The sequence below is a fragment of the Varroa jacobsoni genome, unplaced genomic scaffold (assembly GCF_002532875.2).
Source record: "Varroa jacobsoni isolate VJ856 unplaced genomic scaffold, vjacob_1.0 scaffold_1107, whole genome shotgun sequence".
Taxonomy (NCBI): Eukaryota; Metazoa; Arthropoda; class Arachnida; order Mesostigmata; family Varroidae; genus Varroa; species Varroa jacobsoni.
In genome coordinates this window covers 415358-441636 of record NW_019214009.1, presented here as the reverse complement: position 1 = coordinate 441636, position 26279 = coordinate 415358, and the positions used below count along the sequence as shown (strand labels likewise).

The following is a 26279-nucleotide window of genomic DNA, read 5'->3' as shown; positions in this document are numbered from 1 at the left end:
AGCGGTTGGTGTTCAGTAGTGAAGCTAGAGTGCCGAGTGTAACCAGCTAGTGAAGGAAGAATGGTATATGACGTGGAACACATACGAGGGATAGAGATCTGCTGCTACAGTACGAACTCCAGCGATGCCACAACCATCAAAGTTGGCCGGGTAAAGTTTTTGCCACATTTGCTGCGCTTTTCACTTATCGTTCACTACGAAAGGGGAGAGCGGGGTAAGAGATGAAGATAAAGAAAAGAAGAAGCTGAAGCGAATAAAGGAGCGAAATCTAGGACGGTGGAGAACTATCGTCGGACAAAGGATAGACCTCGAGCGGTTGCTGGGCAAGTCACCGATCCCGCAAACCCGCACGAGTTCCCCTTTTCGTAAGTCGCCCACTTGTCACGAGAAGTCTCCCGCTACAACACCATTAACCGCTAACCATCGTCTGTAGATTCTTGTTCCCACTCGTTGTCTTTTCTCTTAAAAGCGGGAGCATTGTTCGCCTACCAGCAGTGATCCTTTGTGCACGAGAAGTAGACGAAGCATTTTGCGACAGAGCAGCTGTCTTCAGTGCAGCTAACACAGCCACAGCATGTAGAAGTCGATGCCATCGCGGCTTTTGGGTGGTCGTCTGTAGACGATCGGGGGCGCGATTTTTCACCGCCCGCCGCGAGACAATTTTTGGGACTTGTTCATCGGATAGTTGCCGCCAAGCAACTGGGTAGCCGGAGAAGCGGGAAATCCACATGTCAAAGGGGCGCTAGGGTACGAAAGACAAAGTGATTTCTCGCTTCTCCACCTCGTTTTCCCCGTTCTCCGGTTTTTCTGTTACATGTTAACAGCTTTGATAGTTGTAGCGGTGGTAGCAGTAGAATCACTCAAACGTCTCGTCCTTATAACAGTATAGAAGAAGAGTAGTGCACCCATGCACCGCATACACAACTAAATGCGTCTGCACCCCATGAGCTATTCCCCTTAAAACTCACTGCATCTTGCCTGGTCATTCCATGTGCACCAATCTGCAGCTCCGTAACGCGTCCCGATCTTTGGCACAACTACAACAACGAAAAAGAGGGTCTGGTGACGAAGCTATGAATCGTACAACGCGAGAACATGAACACTGACACAACGAGGGTCGTGTTCAGAAGCTACGCCTTGATCCACGCTAAATGAAAACCTTGCATGGCTAAAGGCAAAGAAAGGATCGATTGAAATGCATTCAAACCTAATCCACTTTCGCGGATCTTTGCTAAACCTTCGAACCTAGCGCGGCGTAACATGATTAGATGGATCTAAAGTAATTAAGCAAACATGAGGCAACTGCCTCCTGATAAAAAATGTGTGAAATGCAATAAATATGGTGGGAAGCCTGCATTCATGAATATGATGAAAAAAATATACATAACGTCATTGCTACCGGATTCTTTTGTGTGGGATACATCATTCCAACCACCGATAAGACCTTGTAGGTCTTTATATATATATATATAAGGTGCAAGACCTTGTAGAAAGACGCCAATTGCAGATGTTTAATTCAATGTAGAAGGCAAGAACAAATATAGTACAAATATTTTAGTGAGTATGGCTCCAAGGCAAATTCTGTATTGTAGAAAAAAGGCGGATTCCAGTGAACATTCCAAAATGAACAGAAATAGCGCGAACTTCAGCACACTGTTTTGAAAAAAAAAAATAGAAATAAAAAGTAAGTAAGCTTAGAATTATTTATATTCATCGGTCCTTTATACCTCTTTACGTTTCGAGTTTTATGCACGGTATAGCCGTTCGGCACTCCATCAGACGGCTGGCAGGCTCCCAGCCATCACGAAACGAACCTTGTGTCTTTCTATGCCTACTTGACTAACCTAACTCCTCCACCTTACCTATAAAATAACAGTGAACATTAGAGGTATTCGTAAAAGCAGAACGCCTAACGATTCAGATCCCGACACGGCCTGTTGAAGACGGTGATCAGAGAATACGGAATAACTGTAATAACTAATAGCGGAATAACTAATAAATGGAAATAATATATTGATTTCATTTATTGAAACCAACAATCGGCTACAGTTGCCGAAATGACTAAGTATAGAATCGATTATTTCATCCAATATTCCTAAATGCCCTGTCTAGATACGTCTGTATGTTTTTGTTAACGTCCTTGTTGTTCAACTAGACTCATACTAAGGCGTTGAATACATTTAGATACGAACGTGTTTTGGGCAAATCACATCTGAAGCATCGGATGTGAGACCAAGCTCCGGTATCGACTAATAGCGGCATCGAACTATCGGCTGACCGCAAGCCGCTTCCTGTGACAATACATCGAGGCAACTTCTGAGCGGGTTTCTCCCGATGCCCCTAATGAAGGAAAGTAAAGTGGGGCCCTAAACGGCGCTGCGATCGCAGCATGGCCATTCTCCCTTTCCCGGTCTGGATGTGTCCTTTCCCTGAAGCCCTGCAGATGCTGCTTGGCCGGAATCCCGGTGACCCGATCAATCGAGCATATACATCGATCGTCGATATTTCCTGGTGCAATCAGCGGGGTCTCAGGATCCGGCGCCATTTTTCTTTAAGTTCTCTGTGGGCTTCGCCTAGTTATCCGAGCTGGAGTTAGGAAGAACCTTGAGTGGCACAGATAGGGCTTAGCTGAGAGAACAGTCTATCTATGCGTACACGTCTTACACATGGGCTTTGACAAAATCAGATCAGCGGAAAACAACTAGTCTAGGATCTATTCAGTAAATAGCATTTTATGTAAACATTTGCCCAGCTAGCTGTATAATTAATCATGCGCACCACAATATTTTAATGATAAAAACTAGATACCGAAAGAAAAACATGTGTGACTAGTGGAACTCCAACGCCGAGCGCGGTATATTGGACGCATTTCTATAGAATCGGAGGTTATATCCGTAATTTGGAATTGCCTAACTGTCCTTTTGCGACCACGAGCATTTCTAATACAGGTCACTACTACAGTATAATCTTAGATCAGTAACTTTAATAAAACGTAATTTCACGAAAAGCTGAGGCACGATGCCGGCTTTGGCAATATTTCTATAAAATGCGATCTATGCCGACCTCCATTGATTTCGTGTTCTGCTTTCATAGTAACAATAGCTGTGCTTGTAGTATACGGATTGCATTGACTCAGAATAATGAAATGTCCGTACGTTTTTCCAGGTAGCTGTTTTTTTCCGTTTTTTTTTTACAGATTTTTCAATGGATGATATGATTTGCAGTATCGAGTAAGAAACACCCACACAAAACAGTTCTATCCACATCACCACAAAGTGAATGTTGAGCAATTATACTGCTTATAAAGTTTGCATTCAAACAAACTAATACGTTATATAAACGAAGCCCTCGTATATTTCTCTTATATCCATAGAGAAATAAGGATGCAATGTGGGGGAGCTCTTGCAAAGTCTATACTATCCAGGCCAATACAAGCATCACCGGTTCGATATGAAATGATGCTTTAACATCTATTAGAGACGCATGAGGACTTTGAAAGGAGAGTCTCTGCAGGTTTCTACATAAACTTAGGTAAACTTCTTTAGCAGAGATCTCTTTTCTAAGATCTGCATCGTTGACAAGAATTCGCAGCTAGCTAATTACACCATCGTCACAGCCCAGATTAATCAGAGCATAGGTGGACAGGAGCAGTGCGTTTGTGTGTGTGATCATATTATTAGAAAATGTTTATACTCGTGTCTACTTGAGCATCTCAAGCTCCGCCACATAAACTTCCCTAGTGTGGTTCCCGACCGGAAACAAGAGAATTGTCGCGGTGCTGTCTGGCATCACGGTCTCGCGCGTAGACGCCCTTAGCATCATTACCCCATTTTCCATGCCTTGCTCTGTCGCAATCATGGTTGCTCGTTCCACCACCGTCACGGGTAAGGTTGAAGCATCATGTCCCCTCTATCCCGTTTCGTAGTTGAGGTTTGTGTGCTTCCGGTCGTCGCGCTTTGGCCTCTGGGGCGTGCGGGGAGGGGGGTGAATCAACGATGCACAGGAGATGCATAGACAGCCTAACTCCAAAGAAATCCGCCTGAATGGTGATGAGTCTAGGCGGATGCATATTAGGTTGCATTGATGCAAACTACGAAAGCGCAGAAGAACAAGAGACGGACGACGGCGAAAGCGATGGAGGTGACGCAGCCGATGAACTCGCTACTCAAGACATGGAACGCCAACGATACTTCGAAGGTCGAGAAAAGTGACTGAAGAGAGTAGCGGCAAGTGAGGTCGCAAGGAAAACAGGCTTCACGAACCCGTTTCATTTTTTTTTCGAGTTTATTTATACGCAGAAAGCTGCGGATATTGAGAAATAGCGCTTTATGGTACTAATATGCTTCTCAATCAGCGGTCGGAGGGGCAATCGGGCCAGGAGCTGTACGAGCCGCGTTCAGGGTCGGCGACTTCAAGATGGGTGTGGGTGGACGATGCTAGGAAGATTAGCTAGCTAAGGTAAATAAGGCCATCTCAGCTGTACTAGAATATTGCAAAATATAGTTGTATGAGTAAGTTATTGTGTCTCGTTGTATCTAGTACTCGAAATTTGTCTTTTCTTCGATCATTCCTGAAGGCTATTTGATAACTCAACTTCGAAGGGTTCTATACATTGCTTGAAACGTGCTATATAAAAAGAAAACAAATTTATGGAACTGTAATACACACAGGTACCTCGAGGAGCGGTTTAACTGTAATCCCTGATCCTCGCACACTTTTCATTTTACAGATCTGATTATCCCCCACCCCCCATCTGTCTAACAGAATTTCTTTAAATACCTACAAAACTTATTTTGTCATTTCTAAGTTATTATGTTATGCATTATATATTTTTATTTATATTATATAGTTTTGTGCTAAATTGCCCCTATATAATATACAGGGGCAATTTAGCACAAAGCTTATTCATTTTATTATTAGTTGAATGGGAAAAAAGTCGAAGAATTTCAAGTAAAGTATTTTCTCTATGTTAATAGCAGTTTTACTTCTAAACGGTCCACAAACAAAAGAACAAACAAACAAAAGAAGTGTTTGAAATCGACTTAAGGAGTCTTGAGTACATTACGCTATTATTATACGCTTAAAATTATTCGCCAGGTTTGGTATTACGCGGTTTTTTCATTCGTATGATCGCCTTTATAACAGGCCGAAATCGTTTTGTCCACTTGCATAGATAGCCGCGAACAAGGAACGTGCTACAATGATTGCAACAGTATCATGCCTACCTTTTCGCCAATGCCGATTTTCGTGAACCTTGCAATTAATTAGACCTAAAATTTGCTTGTTTGCAGACGAGACCTTCGGGCATTCGTTAGCATTATATATAAATAGCAATATGTGGGAGCTAATATCTATTTGAGCTCTCTCTCTGTGATATACTATAATTATCATTTTAAGCGCCAACGTCACGACCAGGATTATTATCCGCTACTACGTGCAAATGTGATTAGGACTATGAGTTTTTTTGCCCGCCTTTGTGAACACGGTCGTGCCAGTCGGTGACCCGCAGTGTTCTTTTACCGTGGATTTGGTCAGCTAACATTGTTGTTTAGATGGGAGTGTGGCCAATCCCAACGGGAAAAACGCATCCGTTATGAAAGGTGCGCGATTACTTGTTTACCCTTCATGGGTTCTCTTGTCGCGTCGTTTGATGTTCAGTACTTAATGCTTTTCTTCAACGTTCAATATAGGAATTCTTTTGTCGAAACTATTGAAGTAACGTGGTACTATATGCATCATCCAAAAAAATTATTTACGATCCATAGAAAATTCGGTGGCCAAAAAAATGATGTCGGTGACAATCGTATAAACGTTTGACCGGATGGTGACTCGGCCAGTTGCCGCTCCTTTTTCCTCAGTGTGATGAAACTGTGACATAATTTTTTGCTGTTTGGTACCTTCATAGGTGTGTATATTAGAGTTTTAAGATTTTTTTGGTAATGATTGATTTTTAACGTTTTCGGCTGTGTGAACAGGTCCTCAGAATCATCTCTTCCGCATAATATTAAGGATTTGCTCGCATCATGTTGGATCTTGCTGGGTTCATCTGGGGTTTCTCCAACCGATTTATGAAACGGCGTGGCCAATGGATTTCATGGCGACTGTTTACGAACGCTGAAATTTAAACTACTGATGCCGATATCCTCATGGTTACCGCGGCAACGCACTAAAAAAAATGCTCATTAGCTACCTAAACTATGCGGCTCCGTGCTCCAAGTGAGTTCCATTTAGTGTTTAGTGAATCATCCATTCTTAATGTGTCAGCTAAGATACGTCGACTTTAATGCGTCACTACCGCACTACTGTTCCTATCAACAGAAGAAGCCTGATTAGAAGAGTGTGCTTGAAAAGAGCCAAATCGCTGAGTCTATAAGTAGTTCTCTTAAACCAATAACGGACCTGTAAAATTAGGGTCATCGATCACCGAGGGAAACTCTAATCTGTCCTTGTCGGCAAATAGATGGTGTAACCTAACTACAGAGCAGAAACAGTGCGGGAAATCTTTAGATCTAGTGGTCGAACATTAGGTTAGGTAGTATTTTTTTCGTAGTATAAACCTACTAAACAACCTACTAATGAATTCTGTTTTTTTCTAATCTTATCTTATCTATCAACATCTACGTGAAATAAAACATTTAAAATAGCAGTTTAGTAGATAAGTATATTGTTGTTTACCCAAAATTATACGGATATGAACTGTTAAGGCATTGTAAATTTATAACAAAAAACTGCATCATTCCGTGCCATAAAAGCGTCATTGGACTTTGATATAGACGAGAACGCTATACAAATCGTAACCCCTTAATTATTTGAATCAGCCGCAGTACGACCGTGATGGAAACAGGGCAAAGTTGGCGAAAATTGCTGGCTCAATCTCGGTCAAATGTTTTCTCCATCTTTTTGGCCACCTAGAATAGCTTGAATTACGCCGATCATAACTGACTGCCAAAGCGTTACTCCAGCTCGAAATTGAGCGCTTTGATTTCATTCGCGCGCCTGTCGACAGATGACGACGTATTTTGATGAAGTACAGGAAAGGTACCAACCTATTTGGAATACGCCTGTTCGAGCTGTGGATCGAGTCTGGTTGAAGCATGTCTTTTGCTCCGTCGACCTACAACTTCTGCGAGCTCTCTTTATCGGTTTCGCTCACAACAGGCCTCTTTACCAGTGAGGAGCACCGAGCAATGCTATGCCTAGTTTTATTCAGTGTTACTGTGGCAGAACCGTAGTACTCGAGCTGCGAATGACGGTGCTGATGGCGGCTGTAGGAGAAAGGAGAAAATTATAACAAATGAGGATATTCGTCTTGCTTCTGCCTTTTCTCCTAAGGATCTGTGCATTTGCCTCCGCTCCAACCCGATTTAGGCTGCTTTCTCTGAGTTCCAACTCTTTCTCTCTTGGTACTCGTTTTATTTTAGGCGTATGAACGTAACCTACTACTATTACTAGAAGCACAACTACGAAGACGATGGCGTCAGCGGCTCGAAACCCTTTCAGACAAGTCCCAGACTTTGCCTGCTAGTAACGCCTGCTGCTACGGAACCCCCCGACAAGCAGCAGCAAACAGGCACCACTTCGCTGGGCTCGCTGACACTGACTGGAATAAAGCAAGACCTCGGTGAACGCACATGCTATGCCGCCCTGAAGGAGCTATGACTCCTTATCGTCATCAGCGTCATCGTTGTTGTTGCCTGAGGTTCCTTCGCTTACTTTCTTTAACTATGCATCCCGTGTAGCTGTGTCTAGCCCTTTTCACAGAGACAACAATTTCCCGTAGAAGTCTGCCTAGTACTCTATGGTAGCTACATCTGCTTATGTAGTTCCGCTCCTCTTACAGTTAGTCTCAGGCAGCCTTCTGCCACAGCGTTAAAAGGCGGAGGTATCTATAGTTTGTCGGTAGATGCTGTAGTAACTGTTGAGCAGATAGGCACCACATCCCAGAGCTACGCTCGTCCCTACAGACGCATGGTGGCTTGTCTGTACTCTCCCGTGGTGTCGCCTTATGCGCAAGTCTCGACAGCGACCTGAAGCATCCACAGGGTTATGCCCACATTGGCTATCCTCTTCTGACATATCCGCACAGGCTGGCATGGCATATTACCCTTCCTTTACTCGTAAGACCCCTTAAAATGTCGACATTTCCTTGCAGGAACGCCGACTACTACACCATCAACGACAACTCAACAACGCAGCCTGCAACGCTTTCTATAAGACACGACTTGCGCGAGCGCACCCTCGCTCACCAACTCCAAAGGCTATGAACAACAACACTATAATGTCACTACATTATACACTGACATATGTATGACGAATACCTGATGAACATCATCATCCTATTGTCCTACTTTCTGACGTCGTCCCGTATCTAATCTGAGATTCGTGATCTTTGCTGTGGTTAGCAAGCCATCGATAAATTCCGCCAGCTGGGGCCTTACCGTAAATGGTTGAAGTCCGAAGTTGGAAGTCGACTATGTGCATATCGTGATACGTGTTCATGCCCGACGAGTAGCCCTTTACTACTTCAGGGCTTCATGAAGTTTCCTCGTCGGCCAATATATCCTTTACTTTACTTCACGTAGGCTCGTCCTGCATTCAATTCTTGCCCTTTATGATATGGCTAATCGAACATTTCTTTATCTTCCACTAATGATGCCATCGTACTGCAGTGCCTTGCCCTTCTCAAATCGATTATAAGTCGAAGAATGATAGGGATTGTGTATTTAGAGGACAAAATGGTGCCAAAGAACATGCATGTAGATCCTTCCTTTTAATTTTGCCGAGAGTCTGTTATCTCTCTGCTATTTCTGACCCGTTTTGCTGGATACAATTGGATATTTGAAAAAGATCAGATCGAATTGCGGATTGCGTTGTTCAGTGTGGATATTTTTTGACAAACAACGAACAAAAGCTCTATCCTTGAGTTATGGACAGTGGGTGCGCTATGTATATGTGGGGTGGCATAGATGATATTGAGCGCCAAGTAAACATACTAAAGTACAGACATTTCTATGGTTGGGGGTTGTTTTGTGAAAATTATTGAGGGAACAAATTAAAAAAATATTCACACGACATACACGCGTGGCTCAGACTCGTGCGTCCAGACAGTGTCTTCGAGCTAATCTAATTATCGTTTCTTATTATATAGCACATCTATTAACATATCATGATACCATAAATATGTAATTGTTTACTAATTACATTGGTAAATATAGATAGATTTCACTCCGCTAGACGACAGCTAGTGGCGGCGCTTAGACCTTACATTAATTACAGACAGAAATGGCACACTTATAAGGCATTCGCTATCGGAAACAGCAGTAGGCGACCTCTGTGATGTATACTGCCAACGATTATACAATATCACCTACCCTACTTATATAGTCTCATACGATATCGCCCGTATGAGTAACACGTGTTATTTTCGAAAATATTGACTATCGTTTTTTTCACCGAGGTCGTATCGAGTACTGTGATGCGTTCTGAATACACACTCTACCCACAAAGACATAAAGCGGCTGTTACACGGTTGCATTTGCCATGGGCAAAGCTCAATTACACCATTGTACAAAGTAGTGTGTGGCGTTCGCAGAGGAGAACGAGAGCGGCATTCTCTAAGGAAAGGCGCAGAAGGTTCTTAGTAGAACATGGTTCTCTGCTGGTTAAAATCGCTAGTAAAAAAAAACGGGTAGAGTCGCCAATCTATCTTTAGACCAAAATATCTCTAGACAAGCGGTCGCATCGGATAACAAATCCGTCTACCAGTCGTTCCCCTACCGATTTGACACAGGTACCGAAACTGAAGCTAAGGGTTAGAGAAACAGTGGCTGATGCCTCGTCGATAACGTACTATCTCGATGATACTCTATACGATTAGATAGAACAGATTTGCTTGGCCATTGTCTACGACTTCGTTTTAAGCATATCACACGAGGTAACAGATAATTGTTTAACAAAACGATACCTTCATTGAAAGCCGTTGATTTTGTTTAAGATGAGGTCCATATAGGGATTATCTCTCGTTAAAAAACAATGATAGAAATATTTCTATTCATGCAGGAAGTAAAAATAAAACACTAAATGCATACGAGAGTAAACTTCGATAGTGAAAATGTTTAGACTGATCTACATGTTCGATTTACGAAAAGTTAGTGTGATAGGCCACTAATTACGGCTCCATCATGACCGGAAATCATAGAACGAGGAGTGTCTGTTCGCTTTCCTTCGAGCGAAAAAGCAAGCTTTCTTATTAAATTAATACAGAAAAACTGATGTATATACGAATGCCTATGCCATTTCCATTTATTGTAATTTTTTATGCCGTAGTTGAGTTGTCTTTCTAACAGAACGGCACGGGACAACGCAGTGACACGCTTAATTATAATTATTATCTGTAGTTCATACACTCTACGGTTTTACCTAGTATGTGGGATGAAAACCCCCCATAGATAGTAACGTGTTCGATAAAAAGGAAAATTAAATAACGAACGAATATATAATGAGTCGTATAACAGCGTCATATAGCACGCTGAGCGTTTCTTCTTCGATGAGCTTCAACGTAGTAAAAGGTCATCGGGTTACCGATGAACGCTGCCGTGTTCGCTGCATCTACTGGTGATATTTATGGTGTGCGGGGGTGGGTCGCCATCGTAGATTTCATATCCCCCTGTCTTACTTCCTTAGTTCCATTGTCTGCCCCTAATAATTTTCGTGCAGCTTCTATCCAAACGGCAGGTGCTGTTCGCCACACAAGGCGGTAATTTTGCAATTTTCGAGGGCATCCATCTTTTGAACGAACCACGCACTTCTGTGCGGATAGAACACCCGTCAAAATAGTTCGGGGCCTACAAAACAAGGCTAATCTCACAGAGCATAGACTGTTTTGATAAGTAAGTAGAATGGGAGATTAAGGAAAAACTGTATAACTCTGCCAAATCGATTTTTAACAACTAAAAAATAATGCTCGACGATCCTATGTGTCAGGCACTATTATATATATATATATTATGCGCTATTAAACCTAAACGTCTTTCGTGTACCCTATACTTTTTTCTTTATTAAACTGCCTAATTAATGTAAAATCAAGCGCTACTTGGCCGAAAATATTCATAAGAAATGAGTAAATTGCACAGGTAAATATTCATTCCAAAGCTTCGTATATATATTTAGACATTTTGCAATAACCGCTCCCTCTCTTTGTAATAACAAGAGAGTACCTGTCAAGTCTATTCTTAAGGCTAACTCGATCTACGGGCCTTCGCACAGAATCACAAACGAACTAAACACACCTCCAGCTAAAACCCAACGACTATTGAAGAAAAATAGCCGACATATTTTCCTCGCGCTTCGTTTTTTTTTTTTACTATAGTCGACAGCCGGTCCTACCAGACCAAGATAGCCCTTCCTGAAAATAGCGACATATTTCATTGAATAATTTGGCTATCTCCTATTGTGATTCGCACGCAATCTTCAACCGCGCTTTCGTAAATGCCTAGTCCTACGCATACGACGAACTATACAGCCACAATAGTCCGTTCCTCGTGTACCTACAACGATTGTTTCGGAACGATTCCGTCGATTGTGTTAATGGAGAGCGGAATATTTATAATATTTATGAAGAGAGCTCGATACATGAAACTGGAACCTATATGGATTTATACAAGGGTCAATGGTGGAAATAAGTCCTATTTGGCTTCACGCTTTGGTTCACGCTAGAGAAATACGCAGTTCATCGTTCAGAGAATCTAAGTGAAGTTAGCCATATGGAGTACGTATGTTGACAGAGCAGACAGCAGACAAACTGAGATGGCACGTTTCAATCCTTATTCGTTTTTTTATAATCCTACCAGCCTCTCAATGATCTCTTGCGTTTTAGTACACCAAAAGCCATCTTATTTCCTCAGCATATCTGCCACTTGCCTCGTTTGCTCGAAAATCTACTCTTTCTATCTTTTTTCTAATAGCAATTGGTAGAGAGCAAAGTTTAAAGTTCTTGAGACTACGCCTGTATGTATAAGTTGGCTCGTTTCTATAATATTACAACGTTCGAGTCAGTTTCCTGATTTCGACCAGACCCGCCTTCGCGGTTTCTTTTCCCTTGGGTGAAGTCTAAGAATTGTGAGACGAACGAAGACGGAGTCGCCTCACCGCCCGCACTCAACCGCGACTCGCAAAACCCACGGGACAATGCACGAGCCAGCTTCTTCGACGCAAGTTGACTGACTAACGAAAATACCTTCGATCAGATGGTGGTCTTAAGAAAATAGATAGGCGTCAGGATCGAAATTGTGCCCTTTGAAAAGCAGACGTTTACGAAGAACACATGATACAACGAACAAGTGTCGAGCACACTTGCAGATATCGCGGCCCTGACCTAGTCGTTCTATTAATCGAAGTCTACGCTAAAAGCCGTTACTGCATCGAACTTTATTAGAAACACGTGCCCATCGGAAACTTTGCTTCATCGACAAAGATCTTTATTTTTTTTTAAAGCGATATTAACTAAACAGAGACCATGTTGATTGTCCGGTCGAAAATCGCTCACAATAGTCTTCTGACAGATAATAGATGGCATGGAGCCGAAGGTCAAACCCAGCATAAAACCTTTGTGCTTGATGGCCCTCGCAAATGCTTAATTACAAATAGTGCTCCAACTCAGTTTCTTCCCATCATATAAAATAGTTTAAAAAAAAAAAATAGTATTTCTAAACGTCACGAGTTTTTTGAGGTATGTGAATGACCAAAGTCAATTTTCAAGATGTAACAGACTCGCCTTGAAAGATCGGCCCTATTGTCAGTTGGCCATTAAAATTATATGTGTACATATACACTGCTAGAAACGATTAAATGTTCAACTAAGTTTCATTAGATATTTCGTAGATCATATCCTAATTATATCATATAGCTTTGCCCCTAGAGCAAAAGGATCATCAGTTTCATCATTAACGTTCGATCGATCGAATACTTAATAGGCAGTAGAAAATGTTAAGTTAACTGTAGTGGGGACGCTAGAAGTCCTTCGATGTAAATGCGTCGATTGATTCCTAGAGACCTTATTTAGGTATATGGGCTCCGACGAAACGGGTTCGCTCCTTGGCTTTGGATCTTTCTTTCGCCTTTATTATTTTAGGCAAAATATGGCCACTTCTAAATCATATTAAACAATATTTATAAACTTTGCCTTTTAATGCAAATATATATAATGTTTACAGAGTATAACGGTTACTGGTATACACCAGCGTCGTCCTAGTAGCTTAAACTTCGGTCTCTCTAAAACTACTGATGTGCATACCTACTCGAGTAATCCTTGGCTCCACAGTGCTCTCGTCGTAGATCTGCCAGATCCGGACAGTGTTTCTGTATTTGCTTATTTCACTTATGTAAGAGAAGTGATCTCGCGTAGTGAAGGGTTATTTTAGACGATCCGGTGGCTTGACTGTGCTTTTAGATTGTCATTGTGCTGCAGATTGATGGCACTGACTGTCACCTAAAATACATATTGAGTTCAGCGAATTGCGGTAACGTATATCCTGATACAATGCTCAAATTGAAAATATCCTATAAGTATAGTTGTGCAAAAATAGCCTAGAAAAAAAAAAGTTATGCAAAAGTACTTTCCAAAAAAGAGATGCGGGTAACCATAATCATTGGCTGTTACTTTTCAAGATCAATCATGAAACAAGTAGCGTCGCCACTGTCACGCGACTGTTTGTAAGAGTATTCACCTCAGGCAGTTGATTCCGGTTGTCCTGAACCGGTAAGACCTTCAAAAACTTACAGCATGACGAAGTCCCTAGGAAGAAACTATGCTTTCGACTTCTTTTAGACCCAATGATGCACAGCCACACCAACCCTGCACAGATGTTAAACAAGAGATTATTGGAACAAACACGACGATTCGTACGTAATGATCCGTACCTGAGCGTGGATTTACCAAAGGGATGACGTGGGTTATGCTCAAAAGTCTTCCTGGCCTATACTAGTTACTGATTGTATTTTGTTCGAACACGTCATACTAGAGCTAGCGATTGTCATAAAACTTTAAACGCCTGATACAGGCGCTATAACAAACACCAAGTAAGTCTAGTATCTTTAGCATAGTATTTTTACAAGTGACATTAAGAATATTATCACTAACGACAACAATCGACGATATTCAAGCAGGCTTTAGCTAGTACACACCTACGAATAAAGTTAGCGTTCCGGTCATATGGAACATTCCGTCATACGACTGAACGACATCACAAAAGTATCCAAAGAAAAATGGCTTGGTGAAGTAGAAACCTCCATTTGTCAAACCGAGCGTGCCAATGGCTAGAGGAAATCGACTCACACCGATAATGTCGCTCACCACACACAGGAACATGACGGCCGCGCAGCCACAGAAGGATCCCATCAGGAGAATGCACAGGATCAGCTCTGTATAGGTATTTGTCGCCGGTAAAAGGAGCGTAAATACGCCTAGAAAACAACAAAACGATATGACCTGGTCTGGTAAATACGGAAATTCTATGCCTTAGGGCCGAACGGCTCTGCTTTGTATTAATGTCGCCGTTCAACGTTCTGATTGAAAAACACCTAAGCCACTACCCTGGCAAACGACCTGCTCTCTTAATTCAGACTAACCAGTAAGTATATAGCACGTCATAATAAACTTGGTTCGATCGATTAGACCTCGGTCGGCCATAATTGGAAACAGTCCACGACCCACAACATCAGCTGCAGAAAACCAGGGTAACAGATTGACGGCTTGTTGAAGGGTTGCTCCACGCTCAACAGCAAAATCCACCTGTTACAAAAGAACACAGTTACCTTATTAGTAGTAGAAGGCCTACCAGTTCTGTTAGAGGGCTACAAAATGAATGGTGCAACAATTGTATTGGAGATATGAGAGACACGGCATACCTCGCCGGTGTGAAGAAATAGTAGCTCTATTTCAGGATGTTTAAGCGTTATCATTGCCTAAATGGTTTGAACTATCCACACGATACTTACCAGTGTAGTCATAAATGCGTCGAAACCATACTGAAAAAAAATGTTTGAAACAAGGAGCACATAGAAAATCGGTTTTCTAAAGATGTCAAATGCTTCACGTATGGTTGCCTTTTTGACGGAATCCTTCTGCTCGATTGTTTTGGACGGTCTGGCCGCTGTCCAGGAAGGCTCTTTGATACAGAGCGCGAGCGCGAACATATTTGTAATGATGCCCCCTGTCACACAACGAGAGAGCAATAACACGTTGATTAAGCGGAGCGTATATGAAGACTGTTATAATATGCACAACGTGTATGTTCTTATATCAGCAATCAGTCCCACTATGTGAACTTCGGAATCACTTGTCCGCTATAGAACGAAAACTCTTCTTTCATCTGAAGATTCTAGCCGGAGCGGATTTTGCTGGATTTATCTGTGGTTTCTCCAACAGGTCTATGAGACAGTATGGTAACCATACAGCATAGTAAACATTTGCCAGCGTTGCCACTCGAATCAGCAATGGTCACGGCAGTGCCCCCAGAGGCCCGCAGTACCCATCTAGACCGCGGTGCACAGCATATGGAATGGCCAACTGTATTCGGTGCTAGATCTCTTGCTTGTTAGTGTGGCACGTTCCCATAGTATAGTAAGAATAATACACTTCATTAACAAATTTGAAAGCATCGATTTTTATTGGGGAACTATAACTCAGAAATCTCTTTTGAGTCTCCAACGCTAGACACATAGGAAAGGTGTGCTATCATTTACGTGGACATCCATCGCGATTGGCAGTGAACGCAACAAAATCAACGAACCAAATTTCCGTATTACGTAACGCAGAATGTCGTGCAGCTCAAACCGTGCAAGCAAATAAGCATCTGTAAGTATGTTATCTCCTTTAGTCACTCTGAATTCGAAGCAAAGGTCAAAGCTCCAGTTTACTGAAGAGCTAGAATTTGAAGTAAGCGGACTTCGGCCACAAATTTAGCCTCAGTAAAATGGGACTTTTATAGTTTTACAAACATTTAAGCAATTGAGCCTCATTAGTGCTATTCATATCATAGTTGAATTTGGTGTCCAAATTTGTGGCTAGGATCCGAAATAAATTTTTCGACCTTTCTAATAAAGGCTATAAAATAGCTAAGTGAAGTGTTCCGATGGCCGATATCGCGCCTGGAACGCTTCATCGCTTTTGTGATATCTATTTAAGACTGAGCCGATCGAAGACCCTCTTACCATTCGTGTCCGTTTCGAACACGCTAGCTCATTCTTACGTCAGTTGGTCATCCACCTTTATCAGGTAGAGCGAACAGTATACGCTATCCGCAATATATGCGTCGTTACACCATAACTTTCACTCCCTCTTTCATGCTATTGAACCAAACGTGTGCAAAGTAAGTGTCATCGCGGCGACAACTTTACGACCTTAATCTACGCCGCCTTATGTAAACCACGACTCTGGATGAAGGACATCGTAGTTCCATCTTTAGCTATTATACTGTGTGGGCTGCTTATTTAGGTATGAATAGTGTTTTTCCTTTTGTGAAAATACAACGTACCAAAAATCAGTAGGACATTCCTGAAGGAATACTCCAAGCTAAGGGCTAAGAGCAGATTAGGAAAAACGAATGACGCCATTGTACTTCCTGCGTAGACAACGCCGTAGGCAACCGCGCGGTATCTAAAAATGACGGACAAAGGGAGCAGTAAGCGGTGATACGAGGGTGCATTATCAAAAAAAGGAAGCGACTGCAACGTCCTTTACATGGTCAGCCTTTCCTTGCGGTAATTTAAGCATGCGATGCGTCGGCTTTATTGCTACAACTGAGCCGTCAGTCCATGTGAAAGGTGTCCTAATTTCAATAGATGCCGCTGTTTTTTTATGGCGCTACCATCCACAGATACATTACAATAATTGCTATAATTATCTGTGATTCATCTAATTTTTTTGTGAAAGCTCGATGTTTTCTGTAACAAGTAAGGGCAGAAAGGTCCTAGGGACGGCAAGCATAGTAAAATGGGCAGATCTGAGTGTCCTGTGCAGAATCACATCATTATCAATCCTAGCCGACAAACAGAATGCATACTTGTCAAAATGCTGCGACAAGGCAACGTTGATACCGGTGAATACTACTCCACAACCGAAACCATAAAGGATGCCCAAACTCAGAGTCAGCTGGGCGATATTTTGTGCCCAAAACGATAGAATCATCCCTGCAGAAGCGGCCACAGCCCCGCAACACATAACCGGCCTTGTCGGATACCGCTGGCATAATGGACCAGCTATAACACCTGAAAAGTACATGGCAGACGTTGAGCTATATTACCATAGGCCGATCTCAAACGCGTCGAAACAAACACACGAAACCGTTTAGATAGCTGAGCCGCCTCAACTAAAAAAGCAATCGGTTTAGCAACATTTGCGCCCTGGGATTTTTGTCACATACAAAAAGTACGGCAACTGCCTCCGTCTGGAGTGAGAGTACTTAATCCAATATTTATGAATATAAACAGAAACTCTAAATATTTTGTATTGACGGGGTAATTGATAATATGCTTTGCAAGCACCATGCATAGGTTCCTCATATCGAGAGGAACGTTATAATTACCCTCCTACATGCTGCTTCTTACAAAGCTGTACGCCACATTTAAAGGTACGTCTGCCTAGCCAGTCTCTCCAGTGCAGTATCCTTTGAAGCACTACCGTATGTAAACTGGAAATAAGTGAAAACTGAAAAAAGGCGTGAATCGCCTATGAGGACAGTTGATTGAGAAATTATACTCTGCCTAGGTTACTTTGTAAAAAGTCCTTCTAACACACGTGCACAATTTTATCATGTTAGCTTATCTCATTACAGAATAACAGTATTATTAGGAAGCGTCAAATAATATCGGTAATCTATTTTAATCAATACGTTTTCATATTTTAGTTAATTACCTAGGATGCGACCATACCAGCCAGGTTCGTGATAGCTCCAATAACGCTAAGCGGCCACGAAGCGTCTTTGTGGGACACAATGTATGTGTCCATGATGCCCATGTAAAGAAAGCCGGCTGATCGGAACCCAGCCGAACACAGAAACGCTACGAAGAGACAGTATACACCAATACGGATGCTCTCAGGCCCATCAGGACCTTTTCGTCTGCTCGATTCGCTGTTATCATTGTTGGAAACACATTTCGGTGCAGGGTTTGATACATTTTTTTCCTGTAAATAGCACTCGGTGTTATTTATCAAACAGCTTTGGCGTAGCCTAGTAGTCTCTAGCCTTATATATATATTTCACATAGGCCCAGTACGAGCTGACACCGTATCGCGTTTTGGGCTGCTGACTTTGATGAAATACTGATCATAGCAGAACTTTAATTATATCCCGTACCGTGTCTGGAAACTGTGCAGCTGTGAGACTGTGCAGTAAAATGAAAAGTGGAGTGAGATATCACGTAATCGAAAAGAAACGACGAGCAATCGTGCCTGAGAGGTTAACAGTAAAAACAATGTCGCAACGTTAGAACACTGAATTAGTTTTCAAGGGACGTTATGACCTTTCCGCGATAAATAATTGCATAGGGATAAGGCAAACAACTAGCCGAACTAAAAGGGAATAGGGCGTGAATAGGTCGTGCCAAAACGAAAATCAGAGTATTTTCATCGGCCACTCTGCCACGATACGCCTGCGTTGCTACACCTAATAACCTAACGCCGAAAATCGATTTAGGTCCATTGACTTGCCTGTGTATTTAGCAGATCTGAAGTGGCATTCTGTTGAAGCATATTAAAAGATTCAAGTTAGTCGTTAGTTTGTCAACCAATCAATCAATCAATCAACCTCTAGCGCAGAACACACGTAAGCGAAAACCGTCTACTTATGCATAAATGATCCAGCTAATGATGAAAATCTCCAATATATACATATATTGCAGTGCACACTACCCGCACTAGCACAGTGTGCTCCTCCTCGACTTAAAACACGCTGACGCAAAGCTTTTATATTGCAGTACGCCATTTGTCCAAGTAGAAGGATATTGTAAACGCTGACAACAGATTTACGTGATAACACTGACTAGTAAATCGGCAAACCTAATGCCCTTGTTTGAAAACAATTTATTCTATATAACTACCCATATTTTCGTTAATGAATCGTGTCGTGATGGCAATCAGCTGACGCTTGAACAGTGATCGATTTCGTTTTCCATCTACATGTATATATCGATTAAAGATCTAATTAAATGCTCGTCCAACAAACAAATATCATCGATATACTTTTCAGAGCTCTGTATGCGGCAGTTGTTATCTAGATTACAAAATAGATTGGAAAAGAGTACACTTTAACAGCTAGCTTGCCACTACCTTTATAATTTGCTGCGGCGTTCCATTGTAAAGGTATCTTGATACGCATACTTCGTTACCGTTTATTACTGTTACGTAGGTAATCTTTCTAGTTAAACTTAACTCAAGATAACAGTTCTGCAAGGTAGGTGATGCACTATCATTATTATTAATAGATCGATTTTAACAGGAGCTGAAACTTCCGGCTACCCACTAGGTGTCTCTAACAGGAGCTGGCGTGTGATTTTCCCAAGGAGAACGACGCCAGCCAAAGGCAGTTGTATCATTAGTAATTACTGATAGATGAAGTAGGGTTAGCTTCGGCTTCAGGAGGTTCGATTTATACTGGCGGAGAGTGCCAGCGTCTCGTCGTCTTTGCCACAATCAAACCGCCAACAAACTTTCCGCTTAGGTACATGGTTTCAATAGAAGCGACAACCTGTTACTTTTAGCGAAACACAAAATGGATGACTGACTTGAACCGCCCAACTGAGTTCGCTAGCGTGAAATTTTAGCAAGCGTGAAATTTAATGGATGAAAATACAACCCGCCCATCGATGACCTCAGGCCCCGTTTCAAAAATATGGAAAGCGAAAAGGTGCAAATATTCGAAATTTTGCCAGTATCTTCTTTGCCCGATTTGCCTATCACTTCCTTGTTCCACTCTTCGTGTAATTTGTGAAATTATTAGTTACCAAGTCTAAAAATCTATGATATAAATAAAATCTAAATAAATGTTTTGAAATGAGAAAAGTTGTCTCGGTCTCAAATCACTGCATAGGTAGGTTTATTTAGCCGATTTTTTGTTGAGCAGAAATCAGAGTCACACCAGCGGACACATCATATCGTCTTGAAAAAGCAAATGGCTGCCATCATCGCTATTACCACATTAATGTTATTTGACAGTACAAGAAAACAATGTATTAGCTTTACAATTAAACATAACAGTAACATGAGAAAACTAACGATAAACTCTTGGCACTGGTTTGTGACAATTACCTTCCCAACGTTCTCATTTTCCCTTATCTAATGGGTAGCTGGAATAGGACGCACGTGGCCTAAACAACAATGGTGTTGTTATATATATATATATATATATATATATACATCAACCTTTACGAGTTTTGCGTCAAATCGATTGTATTGCATGCGCCACACAATGGGTCCATTGACACTTAATGATAGGCGGCACGAAGGCCAAATCGTCGTGAAGGTCTTCCCTGAAGCCGGGTGCTTCGCCGAGGAGCACAGGCTGTTTTGCCGTTGGTGGTAGTTTCCGAAACGCTCGGCGATGAATGAGCCATGCTACTGCTAGAACTTCGGTTAACGCAGCTGCCAAGCTCCTTCACAACGGGTTTACTCTTCGTTGCGATCACTACAGTTTTATTAGGCTTGTGCAGTTTGACAGAATTACTGCTTGCGCACGGAGAAGATTTCACGGCTATTGTCGCTATTGGGGACACTGTTTTTTTTGCGCTGTTAGAGACACTCGTTTTTACCGTGAAGTTTTCGACTTTCGTAGGTTTCGAATGTGTATCACTTCGTTGTTGATCGTTAAGTTGTTTATTTGCCAAGTCTGAAACACAACCGTCCTCGGCCTTCTTGAATGTACTGCAAGCAGACAAAGACATGAAGAAAAACATGAGCATGCACAAACGTCAGCAGGACACCAGGAATTCTTCGCAGACGAATTTACTTACAATTAGGGTAGATGCTGGTTCATCTATCGTAAGTAACGTAGCGTAGACGTTAATCTAGCCAAGCGAATATATTAGAAGCTTTAGTATATCTTCGATTATCGATTCAATCAATAGTGGCTATCATGCACAGTTTTATTATTGAAAAAATGATAAGATATGTATGATCTTTGCTGTTACCAGCCGGTGGAAAACCATCTGGGTGTTAATACATTGAAATTTTAGATAACATTTCTTGCCTAAAGTGGAATGTTACTCCAGGCCTTTTGCTAGTGAAGTCTTTGAATCATCATCACATTACGCCGCGCCGATTGAATCGAGTAAACTCAGTAACGCGAAATCAGCCAATTGTGCGTTATTCAGACCTACCGGCTAGAGCTGACAGAGCCATGTTTTTCAATTGAAGAAGGCTTGCTGCTGACAGTGTTGCTTGCAGTCGAGCCGGCATCTCCTGCATCGGCGCGGTACGTTTTCCTCTTAGACCCAACTGGTCCTGTAGTGCTGGCTGCTGTTTCGCGAGAACCGAGCCTATCAGTAGCGATAGACGCTACACCGGTCGCACTGTTCGTACTGCCGAAATCGCGTTTCGATTCGATTGCCAGCGCAGACCTCCTGGGCTTCTCTGCCTTACTGGGGACACAGTAAGCTTTCGGTCCTTGTTCCCAGTCTACGCTCGAAAATTGCTGACAGATCACTAGTTTGGGAGGTGGTTCAATTGTCCATGCCTGGTGGAACTGCCTCAGCTCGTGAGGGTCCCAACGACTGCTGCTTGGGGTAGGTGACAGAGGTTGTCTGGGGGCCAATTGTTGCTGCTCCTTAGACCAGCACAATTGCCTACCGGTGGGATTAGTTGCAACTGATGTGTTGCCGTTGTTGCTGGCGCTATTACTGCCACTGCGGCTCCATCTGGGTGCCAGACTGTTACTGTAACTCGTGTTGATGCTGTCGTTGTTGTCGTCAGTAGCGGTATCGATAGTGAAATGATCGAGTCCGGACATCGATGGCTGCATTTCGTGATATTCCAGTTTGACGACGGTCTCAAGGACGTCGCTGCTGTGCTCTGCCGATTAATAATAGAGCAAAAAAATTCAAATCCATAAAATACAGTCTATCTCTCTAGTCGGGACGGTAAAAGCGATATGATTTGGATCAGCTCAAATTGGCAGTATTGTATCTCAGCAGAATGGCTATAAACTGAATAATGATATATACCTTAATTAATAGGGCGTCGCCATGGTTATTGAAACATTTCTTGAGTTTTTCTTTGCTCTGAGGCCTGAGAAGTTTAGAGTGGGGCTTGCACCAGTGATATATACTTTACCTAAAAGCTGATCCACTCGCTGGACTTGATCAGAGGGTTGATTCGTCACTGTGTCTCGTTCAGATACCGCGGCCCATGCATGTCCTTCGTCCACTCGTCCCTGTAGCATCCACGATGAACTAGCGCCGGCGTGATCGGCTGAATGTACAGGACGCGGCCATTGATCAACGTGCTGCTGATAAAGTAGATGCGGATGCTGAGACCTCTTTCTGCCAGAAAAACTTGAATGAAAAGGAGGCAGTCTCACAGGAAGTATCTGTAACCGATTAAGTACCAATCTTTTTTCATCATGTGATAATATATTCAGCGACATTTTGCATCTTATCCAATATCAATGCAATTCATTATAACGAATATATCAAAATCCACAATCACCTTGTCCTCGAGAGAAGATCCTTTTAGGTTGAGCATAAAGCAACATCCTCACCTCATATAGACAGGTGTAAAAGTATATGGACTACGACGTTTCTTCTAGTCTATCCATCAATATGGCACAATTCTAGAAATTCACAGAAATCGAAAACCTAGTGCAATCCGTGTAATTGGATTTTTTTTTAATTAGCCTGTGAGACGGCCAAATAATTTTTGCATTTTATCGAACTTTTATTAAACAACGGAATCATCAAACAACCAAATGAGGTGAAGCTGTATGGGCCACTGCATTTTAAGCACACCGAGTGTAAGAAACCAGCTGTTGCCGACGCTGACCTTACGGAGAAAATAAGAACAAGCATATGGTCTCAACTTAGTTGGGGTGCGCATATGTACATGGTATCTTAATGTGCATGCTTCTCCTGGTTATTAACAACGCGTTATATACGACTGCTTAAAAAGCCACTTGGACCATTTCATTGGCATCGCAGCCAAAGCGATATTGTCAACATATGCGTTACACGGTGGATATTTTCGATCAGTAGATTTTTTTAGCTTTGTTGTGTGACTGACCTCTTCGTATAACCCCATTTCTGGCTCTTGTAAGCCCACGTTGTAAACATACACATAGGGCATCACGAATCACGTGATGCTGGTCATTCAGTTGCTATACGTACTGATTTTTAGCATTATTTCATTCGACATTTGCTAGTAAAGGTAATCGCTTCGACGCCCCTAGTTGAAGGAGACCAGAGGTCGCTGCTCCAAGTTCCGGTAACGACATATACAATACAGCCTTTGTTAATCGAAGAAACGTATCTTATTGTTCTGTTTCAGTGATAGTACATGCACAACAGCGTCACTAACCTTTGTATGCGATTTTTTTAACAACAGCTAGACAGACATGCGTTATATGATTTTAGCTACAGGTAACAAATGTACACCGCACTACATGAATCGGCCCTGTAGGCAGGAGCGCCTTTGCGCTAGAAATTTTCCTGCCAGGCTTATTGACTGATTGGTTCGTTGACACTCAGCAGAAACAACCGACCTTCTGCGGACAAAACAAATCTCACTACATCGCATATGGCCATTAAGCTTTGTTTCAAACGGATGGCTCCGAGTTCGAACCAGAGTGTATCTAGGCCCGGCATAGAAATGCAGACTACCTCATGTGTACCCACGTTTAATAGGCACAATGTTGACCACTATGTTATCAAAGACACGATAACAGAACATAAGCCAGCATTAAGCATTCTTCTCGAAAAACTACGAAGATTCGTCAAGCCAGTAATATACGACCAAGTTTGCGTGAAATTATCTAAATAAAGTCCTTCCGCGTACCGTGTGTAACTTAAATAGCATATGTTAATAAAGAAAACAGGTTGAAAGATTGAGTTAACCCAACATTGACGTACCTCTGAGACCTGCGTGCCAGAAACCGTATGGGTCAAAAAGGAATCGGCCGTATGTTGAAACGCTGCTACATCATAAGAATCGCTGGTTCGATAATTTTCAGTTCTGGGCTGTATCGGCACGGGAGGTGGGCTATGTGTACGAATCTCTGTGGGACCCTCTTGGTGATATAGAAACAAAAAGTAGATGTCCTGTTTACGATGAATGTAATCAATATTGCATAGAATATGGTATCTAATAACGAGCTCTCAAAGTTCATAATTACTCTCTAAGTAATATATACATAATCTGTAAAAAGCTAAATAGCAGAACGGCTAATTAGCAAGTAAAAAAATATGGTGTTCTTGAAACGAGCTCAAAACTCAGAAGTGCGTCGTATGAACATTCACTATTTGGAAAAACGGTTTAAACACACAAATACGCACAGCCGATAAACGATTTGAGCTCGGTTTCATATTCGGTGTTAATAATTACCGCTCGCATAGTGTATGTTGGGCCCGATTTGCGCAGTGGGTATTGAACGCTGCATTCCTCCTTGTTTAAAACTGTTATTTCGGCTGTCTAAGGCCTTATAACTCGTTTTAGGCATATCTGATCGCCGCCATTCCGAAGGCCGTGAAGCACCGTTTACTGACTGTCCTTGCTGACAAGCCTGCGTCGCCAATTCAACAGCTTCTGAAACGGGATGAAGGTGTAGGTGTCGGACGAGGTCCCTATACGATATGAAAGAGAAGAGCACTGTCAGCGCGTATAAGTCTAGCTTTATTGACCCTTTCGTTCCGATTGGCGCATCAACTTTGTTTCAAATCGACGAGCAATTGCTAACAAATACTTAAAGCACGTTTATAAAATAACAAAAAACTACTAGTCTCCATTGTTAAGGAAGAAATTCAGAAGATCACGCAAGAATAACTGGGCTTCCACGCTTAATTAGTGATACAAAATAGTGACGTAGAGCTCACTGCGGCTAAACGCGATTAAATCCATTACGCATGAAGGCGAAGCTTGTCAATCAACCAATACGTAGTGTTAGCTGCGTATATAGGCACGAATTAAGGACATCTCGACTCAGTGCGGTGGCTTCAATGGGCTAATAATCCTATTCTGATATTCTTAATGCGAAATTTATCTGACTATGTGATTTTATTGCGAATACGTTTCTATGGTACGTACATTCGATGAGCGTTGATGTGACCTTCGAGCTCATCGATGTCAGTAGACGCAAAACGATCGCAAATGGCGCATCCAAAAGGAGGTCGCCGTTCGGCCATCACAGTTCCGACCGGCTCCGATGTTCTTACTTGTTTAGTTACCGACACTGCAGGTGCTGTGGAAACAGCCTCATTCGTCGCAGGCTGTATTGATTTCTCCCTGTCGTTGCTGTTGGCCTGGTCATTGGTATCATCAAAGCTGATGTACAGGGGTTTCAGTGGATCCGGAGAATCGGCGGAGGCTGTGGGCTCACCCAGGTTAGCAAGGCCCTGTGAGGGTGTCGGACTCGACATGTGTTTGGCTGAAACTAGAAAAAGTGCATTATTTATCGTTAAAGGTTGATTGTTTATCTTTTTATGGATATTACTCATACATAGATAAATTCATCTGCACATAACTAGTCGTGTCGATGGTAAAGGAGCTACCTATGCACACATGACCGACACAAATTTTTTTTCTTGATTTAGACAAGCAAACATCTGTTGAGCCTCGGAGATCCGGTGGACGGTGTCGAGCACAGCGTCATGTGCTCTTTGGACTGTTATTATTACTAGAACATATATTATTATTACTGCGTCTTAAAAAAGTGTCCTGTTGGTTACAAGGTAAATACTACTCACTTCTTGTGACAGCCACTTTGGGATGATAACTAAAACCACCATATTTGAAACATCTTGACAATTGTTGAAACATTCTTATAACATTTGGGAATAGGAGTTCTGAAGTATGCATGTAGTGCAAAACCGAAAAGGACTTCCAAACTGCTGACAGCCTAGTTACTTTTTAACCACTTTTGAGGCACGATGCTGATGACACACAGCTTGCTGCGTACCGCTTGGAAACAAACGACACCTCCTGAAGCGTAGAGCGCCCTCAAACAATGATTTGACTAAATTTCTACATAAATTCGGAAAATCTGATGGAATACTGAATCGAATCATGGCGACAAAAATTATAT

At 42.2% G+C, this 26279-nt stretch overlaps 2 protein-coding genes across 7 annotated transcripts in view; both read right to left on the bottom strand.

The window, feature by feature from the left end:
* Positions 1-12451: 12451 nt before the first annotated feature.
* Positions 12452-19240, bottom strand: LOC111266669 (monocarboxylate transporter 12). 2 transcript variants are annotated; one of them, XM_022844347.2, is made up of 9 exons: positions 18707-19240; positions 17929-18181; positions 17061-17265; positions 16533-16654; positions 14995-15209; positions 14626-14788; positions 14182-14460; positions 13725-13852; positions 12452-13486 (listed from the first exon to the last, which is right to left on the bottom strand). In XM_022844347.2, the coding sequence occupies exons 1-9, from the start codon at positions 18746-18748 to the stop codon at positions 13415-13417; spliced, it is 1479 nt and encodes a 492-aa protein (XP_022700082.1). In that variant the 5' UTR covers positions 18749-19240; the 3' UTR covers positions 12452-13414. The 2 variants fall into 2 exon arrangements, with proteins under 2 accessions (XP_022700082.1, XP_086827125.1); XM_086970999.1 differs by lacking the exon at positions 18707-19240 and adding an exon at positions 18354-18651.
* An 817-nt stretch (positions 19241-20057) lies between these two features.
* LOC111266670 (uncharacterized) overlaps positions 20058-26279 on the bottom strand; it is a 7045-nt gene continuing 823 nt past the window's right edge. For 3 of the 5 annotated variants that reach the window (XM_022844348.2, XM_022844350.2, XM_022844352.2), the window contains exons 2-7: positions 25283-25628; positions 24584-24822; positions 24112-24269; positions 22322-22577; positions 21370-22060; positions 20058-20914 (exon numbers count right to left, since the gene is read on the bottom strand). In XM_022844348.2, coding sequence (XP_022700083.1) covers positions 20479-20914; positions 21370-22060; positions 22322-22577; positions 24112-24269; positions 24584-24822; positions 25283-25628 — 2126 coding nt within the window. In that variant the 3' untranslated portion in view covers positions 20058-20478. Of the gene's footprint in view, positions 20915-21369; positions 22061-22321; positions 22578-24111; positions 24270-24583; positions 24823-25282; positions 25629-25941; positions 26030-26279 lie in introns of those variants that run through there. The other 2 variants (XM_022844349.2, XM_022844351.2) reach the window with 2 other exon arrangements.

Excerpts from the sequence above, each read along its gene's own strand:
- LOC111266669 (XM_022844347.2), bottom strand. The coding sequence starts at position 18,748 with ATGCTTCAACAGAATGCCACTTCAGATCTGCTAAATACACAG. Across the intron at positions 18,182-18,706 it reads CAGATCTGCTAAATACACAG|GAAAAAAATGTATCAAACCC; the intron begins GCAAGTCAATGG and ends TGCTATTTACAG. Across the intron at positions 15,210-16,532 it reads GAATGTCCTACTGATTTTTG|GGGGCATCATTACAAATATG; the intron begins GTACGTTGTATT and ends GTTGTGTGACAG.